This window comes from Magallana gigas, chromosome 6 (assembly GCF_963853765.1).
Source record: "Magallana gigas chromosome 6, xbMagGiga1.1, whole genome shotgun sequence".
Taxonomy (NCBI): Eukaryota; Metazoa; Mollusca; class Bivalvia; order Ostreida; family Ostreidae; genus Magallana; species Magallana gigas.
This window is the reverse complement of record NC_088858.1, coordinates 17,558,741-17,567,646: the sequence shown is the minus strand read 5'-3', so window position 1 is coordinate 17,567,646 and position 8,906 is coordinate 17,558,741. Positions and strand designations below refer to the sequence as shown.

The 8,906-nt window shown below is 35.2% G+C and overlaps 1 protein-coding gene across 1 annotated transcript in view; it reads right to left on the bottom strand.

Annotated features, from left to right (window-relative positions):
* Window positions 1-498: 498 nt before the first annotated feature.
* The window catches only part of LOC105319344 (cleavage and polyadenylation specificity factor subunit 2), a 70,048-nt gene continuing 61,640 nt past the window's right edge, over window positions 499-8,906 (bottom strand). Inside the window, exons 15-20 of the mRNA XM_034467752.2 lie at window positions 8,753-8,786; window positions 6,591-6,733; window positions 4,028-4,168; window positions 3,563-3,734; window positions 2,624-2,829; window positions 499-1,004 (exon numbers count right to left, since the gene is read on the bottom strand). Of these exons, the coding sequence (XP_034323643.2) occupies window positions 912-1,004; window positions 2,624-2,829; window positions 3,563-3,734; window positions 4,028-4,168; window positions 6,591-6,733; window positions 8,753-8,786 (789 nt within the window). The 3' untranslated portion in view covers window positions 499-911. The remainder of the gene's footprint in view (window positions 1,005-2,623; window positions 2,830-3,562; window positions 3,735-4,027; window positions 4,169-6,590; window positions 6,734-8,752; window positions 8,787-8,906) is intronic.

Here is an 8,906-nt window from a genome sequence, read left to right as displayed (position 1 = left end):
TCACTTAGGCCTCAGGCTCAGGTGAGCTAAAAATGCTTGGATAACAATCGCTTACTATAGGTTACTCAAAAGCTGTCTTTTACTGAGGGCTTAATGTCATTCAAGTGCTTGACTGAAACCAAATCATTGTATCATGTTACCGATGGTAATTGAGAGCGGGACAAGTAGAAAGCTTTAATTAACACACGCCGTTATAAACAAGTCACAAAGGCAGTTAGTTCCAGCAATTTCTATCGGAAACTAGAATTCCAAATGCTTGTACTTTAACATTTAATGCAGGTCCATTTTCCTAACTTCCTGTTTCATTGGGAAAAGATGGTTCAGGGATTTTGTTACAACATCATTTACAATTCAGTGTATTTGTATTTTATGATATTGAAAATAACTCAATATACAATAGGCGAAATTGTTTCTTTGGTATTATAATAAATACACATATCTCAAAATGTTTGCTATAGCTTATTTGCAATTCAGCACATTTGTAAAATTAAAACAAAATTGATGGTACATATCATTTATTCTTGACATGCATTCAGACTGATTTTTCAGTTACACATTCTTACATACTCTTATTTCAAGATAGAATGAGAAAATGATAAACATATGTACAATGAAACACATATTCTATGTGAATTAAAAATTTGGTCTGAATTTTTTACTTCAATCAACATAATGACAAATCAGAATTGTAATAAACATCTAAAGGTGCAACTTTTGGTACAATTTTCTGCAGACTATTTTTTTAAGGGAATGGTCAGATCTTAATTTTCAGAGTGTCAAACAAGAATCAATCCATACAATGTCGTGACGCAGTATGGAATCGCTTATCCCAGCTGTACACAATAGCTGTGTGACAACACATAGAATTGATGTCTTGGTCTAGTCCAGACTGTCTGGTGAACCACATTCCATCACACAATGGCATACTGACTGTACAGGATCTGCCTTATCTTGAAGAAGTCCTCACATATTGTCCCCTCCAGCTGTATTCTGCCTGCCTCGTTCTATATGAAGCAATATAAGATAATATATTAATAAAAAGTCATGACCCAGACGATAGAAAAAAGCTGTTTCTAAAAAACAGTGTAATTGTGTAATTAGTAACATCTCTGAATGATTTGCATACCAAAAATACCTGACACTTCTTTAAAAAAATTCTATATAATGGCATGCAACCATCTATGAGAATTATACTAATCAATACATGCATGTAAAGCCCCTTTCACAATTGGCGCACGAGCACTTTACAACACTTTGCGATCGGAATTTTTTAGATTCGCACGAGCTCTCTCATACGTTGCACGAACTCTCGCATACGTTGAACGAGGTCTTGCGTTCGTTTTAGTGCTCGCATCAAGTCTCCTCAAAATAGTGGACATGCACACTATTCAGACGCGACCGAATGCGATCCAAATCTTCGCAGTGCAACGCACAAACATGAGTAAGAACGTTTAACAACGTTTTGTGTACTCGCAAGAGTGATGCACGATTTTTAAAGGTCGTAAGATGAATCGCTGCTTTATATGCGTGTGTTTTGCGACCATGAGACTCTTGCTCCACATGTCTCATATAATCTTACAATGTTTCAATATCATTGCACGAATTATCAGCCTCAATATGCCACTAGCATATATACCCTGTATAAGAATCTCAGTTTCAGACCACAATTGACAATAAACGGTAAGGAAAATATGAAGATTTATTACTCCAAGAAAAATCATATTTACCATTCTTTCATAATTTTGAATCATAGAGAGTTAAGTTGGTTTTTTGATATAAAGAAAATCAATGAATAAATATTTTTGATTTGATCCTGTTTGTCTACATATCGTATGCTCATGTCGGCTTTTTCATTCCTATGAAATCGCCCTGTCATGTGACTTTCTAGACCAATCAGATATACTAGAATAATCATATTGAGGTATGATAATAAATGCTGCTTCATCTCTGTTTCTTCTTGGGCGGCATGTTCTCTCGCTTTCAACTATGTCTACTGAAGAGCGTCGGAAATGGGCGGTATATACCCCCTCTGACTCGCACGAGCATTCGTACCATGGAACGCAAGATTGCACGTCCAATCGTATTGGCGCACGTTCAATCGCCTGATCACCTGGTCTCTATTGCGATTCCATCGCATTATCTTTCAACAGTCGCTTTCATTGTACAACAGTCGCTTTCATTGTACAACAGTCGCATATAGACCCAAGATATATCACATGGTTTAATGCGTTTACATCATACAACGCTCGCTTAGATTGTGCGAATTTCGTACGAATACTTTTTCAAATTCAGCTATTTTGGCAACAGTTTACGATTCATATCTATTTTTTTCGGTCGCACGAATATTTTGTCCCTTCTGATCGTGCGCCAATTGTGAAAGGGGCTTAAGAAGGAGCTCGGATTGAATAAGATGCATTTATACTGCCCTCCTCTTACTAAAAGTCAAAGAAAGATAACTCATTCTCATTACAAAATATTATACAAACTACACGGAAAAACAAAACACAATGCACTCAAAGATAGACAACCCATAATTTCAATATATCATGAAGTGTCTATAGAATTTATCTTCATTCATAAAGGAAAATTTTTGAGCTTGGAATTACTGTCCCTGAATACTCACCCTTCTAACAGCCACATTATTGTTACAGATAAGCACACCAGCAATGAACTCAGCCGAGATGCCTTCCTGTAGAAGGACAAGTTTAAAGTCGGAGAGTTTGGGCTCATTGATAAACACAGCTTTATGCCCCACAAACTGGTTGTGTGGTAAGGCCTCAACTGTCGGCACCACTTCCATTGGGTCCTCCTCTCCATTCAAGGCACCATCTGGAAACAGAACAGGAGGAGGTTATAGATAGAAAACTTCTCTATCATTACGGGCTTTGGTCTTGAATTCATTTAAAGTCAGCCAAAACCATCATAGTTTTTTTTAAATCACTGTTTCCTGAATGCCTTAAATTTGCATGTCAGTGATAAATAACGCATCCAAATTATGAAACTCTCAAACAATGGTTTATAGAATAGCCTGATGGGGTGTTACAAAATCATACATTCAATTACATATACCAAAATATTTCTACGATTTTACTTGCTTTTTATCATTTTTTTCCCCAAAGAAATAAAAAACAAAGTCAAACCTGATTAAGCTTTTGGAAAGCTTGATAATAGAGGATATCTGATTCTAAATTAAAGAGTTTAATTTAACCAAAATTTGAATTTTCTATAATTATTTCCCCTTGAAATTTACCATGGCCTTTCTCTTTGATTATCTATAAAGCCCTTGAAGCAATTAAAATTGGTGGTCTACTCAGGGAAAAAAATTAAAAATGTACAAACGGAGTGCATGACAGATGACAGCTAAATGACAAATACCTGGAAACAGAAAATTCCAACCAATAAACCTCAGGATTCAGGACCCGGTTGCTCAAAACACTGTTTAACTTTTACCACTGGTTAACTTAACCAGTGGTTAAAGTTAACCAATGTTTTGAGCAACCCGGTCCTGATGGCTAAAAAGTTACTAAGGTAGGATAAAGAAATGCTACCAAAACAGTGTGACCTTGTATTTTTCTGGCTTTTTCCTCTGTGAGCTCCCCTTCCTCTGCGTCATACATGGCCCCTGTATCTACCTTTCCACGACTCATATCCAGTATGCCGTCGATCCACGCTAGCTCCGTTTCTTTAGCCTTTGCGAACTCAAGAGCAGACACCACGTAGTCTCTCAGTCGCACCTAACCCAATAAAAATTAAATGAAATTTACATCACCATCTAACTCGATAAAGGTATACTGTAGCATTTTGATTGATTCCACATCATCAAGTTTCATAGAGAGAAAGAAAATACTCAAACAAATTAAAGGTTCCAGTACTACGGGTATATTTTTCTTGAAGTTGTTTTAGGTATGCCACCAATAAATATATATAACGATGTACATATATACACATGGTAAATAACATTTTATTAAGTAATTAAACTGTTTTCATTAGAATCAGAAGATGGAGGTTGGAAGGCTTTTTTTCTAACCTGGAAGATGTGGCTCTCTCTAGTGACATCCACCACTTCACCTATGTGTGGGAGGAAGATCTTCCCCTGTACTACCCCTTCGTTTTTTCTACAATATTCAGCCAAAGCTTCAGTGGCCTCTGTAGTGGCTCGCACCAGTATCTGTAGAAATACAAGTACAAGGGTGTTGTTCATAAATGTGTAGCGTGATTTTATCAATATTTGTAGGCATCAATTTTTGTGAATTTTAATGAAATTTCATGAACAATGATCTGATCAATATCTATACTAGCTAATATATTTAAACAATAGACTCAAATGTTTTAGCTTTATACCGATAAATCGGAAAAGTACTGTCTTTTGTTTTATATATTTTAAACATCATTGGTACTTGAAGATTACCAATTTTTTTTTTTTTTTTTTTCAATCAAGCTTCGTTAATTAATAATCAAAAAATATTCCTCAAAAAATTCTGGAAATCATCTGATTTTTTAAAATTTTATTTTACTATCTTGCGCATGCGCATTACATTCAAGCTAAATCACGGGAGGCTCTTTATTTTATGTTTCCACAATATCACATTTGCATGGATAAACTTGGAACCGATAAAACAAATGGGTGTCAATTTTCATTGGAATTTTTTTTTTCTGTTCATCAAAGAAAATACGGGAGATAACTTTTACACAGTGCATTTACTATAAAAATCCTGAGAGTTTCGAATGTCAACATGGTGTGTAAAAAACATTCTTGCAATATGTTGAATTATGCAATTATAGATTTAGACTTTTCGAAGAAACTTATTTACAGCTTCAAATTGGTTTGTTGTGAACAATTTGACTGTTATTTTCAATGCAACTTTATTAATTTTCTCCAAAATCGTTTTAGAGCGATTCTGCAATTTTCTGGTACATTACGGGAGGCATCTTAACTGTGGTGAAGCCCTTTCCCGAGATACCGTTAGATTATTCCAACTCAGCAGAGTATAGTAAAATTAACAGCATTATTGTAGGCTTGAAGTTTGGTTATGCAAATGTCAACAATATACGGTGTTTCGATGTATTTATTTTGTAAATGCCCGTTATCAGATGCAATGTCAACCCGTGCACGCACGTGTCAAAGTCTAGTAAAATCCTAATAACAAGAGGCCCAGGGGCCACATCGCTCACCTGAGCAACAATTGCCTTAATTCTGATCAAATTAGCATTACAGTATCAAAATATCTTGACAACTTAGTACAGTAGATCTTGCTAAAAAAAAAATTGAAAATCTGCCAATTTTTATCCACCTCTTTTTTGGGGGTAAATACCAAGCCTCTTTTGTTGTTGTACCTGTAAGAAGATTTTTCTCTATTCCTTTTTAACCCCCCCCCCCCCCCATTTCGTGGCCCCACTTTTCTCTAGGTAATCATGGTTTCATCAAACTTAAATCTGCATAACCTGTGCTTTCACACTAAGTACTGAGTATTGGAGTGAAAATTTTCCCAGAATATTTTTAAAGATTTTCTCTGTAAATTCCTATGTAAAAATTAAAACTGCCATCACGGCCCCGCCCTACCACTATGGACTGTGATTTTGCAAACTTAAATTTACACTTCCCGAGGATGCCTCTACACAAGTTTAAGCTTTTCTGGCCAAATAGACTTTAAAAAGAAGATTTTTAAAGATTTTCTCTATATATCTATGTAAAAATTCATCCCCCAATTTGGCCTCACCCTACCCCTGGACTATTATTTAAACAAACTTGAATCTATACGATCTGGGGATGCTTCCACTCAAATTTGGGCTTTCCTGGCCTAATAGTTTTGAGAAGAAGATTTTTAAAGATTTTCTCTATATATAAAAATTTATCCACCATTGTGGCCCCGCCCTACCCCCCAGGGACCATGATTTGAACAAACTTGAATCTACATTATTTGCGGATAGTTACACACCAATTTGAGCTTTCTTGGCCTAATAGTTTTTGAGAAGAAGATTTTTAAAGATTTTCTCTATATATTCCTATGTAAAACTTGATCCCCCAATTGTGGCCCCACCCTACCCCCGGGGACCATGATTTCAACAAACTTGAATCAACACTATCTGAGAATGCTTCCACTCAAATTTGAGCTTTCGTGGCCAAATCGTTTTTGAGAAGATTTTAAAAGATTTTCTCTATATATTTCTATGTAAAACTTGATCCCCCCCATTGTGGCCCCACCCTACCCCCAAAGACTATGATTTGAACAAACTTGAATCTACACTACCTGAGTATGCTTCCATTTTAATTTGAGCTTTCCTGGCTTAATAGTTTTTGAGATGAAGATTTTTAAAGATTTTCTCTATATTTTCATTGGCTCAGGTGAGCTAAAAAATTGCCCTTAGATGAACATTTAATTTACCGGTATTATCATTTTATTTTGTTGATCAACCCAACAAAATCTATTAAAATTGGTATTCAATGAATAATGATGAAACCTATCTTTCCTGTAAACAGCAAGTGCACAAATACCAGTTACTCTCGATTGTACTCTTTTTCTCATGCAAACCGCAGTGTTGGCTGCTTTTTAACTTAATTTATCTAAGTCAGACAGAAGCTAGAAACATACTAGCTGCCTTGGTTTGATTTGGGAGAGAATTTTCTTGATAGATTCTCCATCGGACCGCCCCTCAAAATCGATGTACTGGATGTTGGCGTTGATGTCGAGGGTCACTGTGGCAGCAACACACTTTGTAGGCACCTCTGACAAGTCTACAATATAAAGCAGATTGCCATCAAACATATACCTACATTAACAAAAATACTCATTATTTTCCTCATAAACCTTGACAAGCTGGGTCATGCACTACTTTATGTCATTAATAAATTCTCCAAGTCGGCTAAAAATGGTGAATTCAATTGAAAACTATAAAGCTGAATGTACTTTATTGATCAATAACCTCTATGGGGTTGTTCGGAAACTAGGGAGACACTCCATGTATTCTTTATGATTAAAGTTTTAACAGTCGAACTTTGAATACAAAAATCTATTTATTAAAAAAAATTTGAGTACATGTAGTACAGATATTTCAAGGATATTGAATTACCAATGTATAACTGTATGAAATATTTGAATGACCTCCACAGAATTCTCCAGATCAATAGACAAAGCAAGCTTGTCATCTTATCCAATGACGCATTTGACTTAAACCTTTTTTTTCATTTTTCGTATCTTTCATGATTACAGTAATCCTTTTTTTGGAGGCAACAGTAAATAATGTACAAATGGTAAATGTCTGTAGCTTTCCAAACAGCTCTAATGTTTTTGAAATATGATACAGTTACTTTGATTTCTAAGTAGTTTGGTAAATCCTAGCTATGTTAATCAAATTCCAAAAAAAAAAACGAGAGTAAAAATTTCACAATTCCTAGCTTCATTCTTGCTTTTAGAACACTCAACTTCATAAATAAAAGCAACTTTATTTAGATATGAGAAATTGATCAAAATCCACATTCCCCATCCCAATTTTCCCACACTTTCAACCATTATCTATCTAGCGGTACATGATACAAAGTATTGAACATATACCCCAGTTGTCTCCCTTCATACATGTTAATAAAATTACCAGTATGTGACAATGACTTCATCACATTATGCATACCCTAATTTGTATCAGGTTTGTTTCACAGCTAGTGGACTGGGTAAAAATTAGGACAATATTTCATTGTAAATCAACACTTTCTTTAAAGCAGAGAGATGACACACAAAGCACAGAAACTCTTAATCATTCCAGTGTGTATTGGGCATGAACTTCGCAGCTAAATTCAAAATTTATTTTAAATATCAAATATGTTTCATTCTTAATATTAATGTATGCTAACTATGCTTCTTGGTTAAATACTAAAGTGTGTATTAATCTTTATAAGGTAAACAAAAAACATTACAATATGATCATTAATAGTGTATGAGTTCTCTTCATTATTTCTGTAAACAAATATCCGATACAGAGTTGTTCCTAATTATGGTCTGTATATTAACACTGCACTTACTTTTGACATAGGTAATTGAATAAACTATACATGGTGACCATCTCAAATGGGCCCGATTACCTGTACATTAAACCATTTCAGAGGATTTTGCTTTGACATTGACCTATGGCTTTGAAAGTTTCAGGTTGGCAAGGCAAGGCCCTACCTTAATATGAGCAAGATCAAAACAATGAAATAATTCATGGACTAAAACAAGAGATCTGCTATGACCTTCATATCTGACCTTGAAACTTGCTTAAAAGTCACTGCACACCCTTTATCCAAAAGCTCTGTTTATTAGAAGTATGAGCCAGATAAGAAAGGGGAGAGTTAATATGCTCTAAAAAAATTTGTGATCTGATATGACTTTGACTCTTGACCTAGAAACTTCATTCAAGGTCACTGCACATCCATTGATCAAAGGCACTCTGTGGGTGAAGTATGAGCCAAATTGATTGGAAGGAAGAAATTATATGATCCGGACTAGGTTTTTTCACATAATTCTGCTATGATGTTAACCTTTGACCTAGAAACTTCATTCATTGTCATTGCACACCCTTTACCCAAAAGCACTCTGTGGGTAAAGTTTGAGCCAGATTGGAATAAAGGGAAAGAAGATAAGCTCCAGACAACTGATCTTGGATGGAAAGATTGATGTACAGATCGACTGATCACTATAAAAATTAAATTCAAGAGAGACCCAGCTCTTCTTCGGTTCTTATCAACATCAGCTGAGAGAATGTTTGTGACCTTGAATCTCACCTTGAATTGCACTATCCTGTTTCTTCACATTTTCCTGCAATGACAGAATGATAAAGTGAAAAATTTCGGAAACAATAAACTACATGTATCTAGTATCTACTCAGTAGCATGTACATATCAAACAATGTTCTACCCAAGAAAAAACATTGTATTC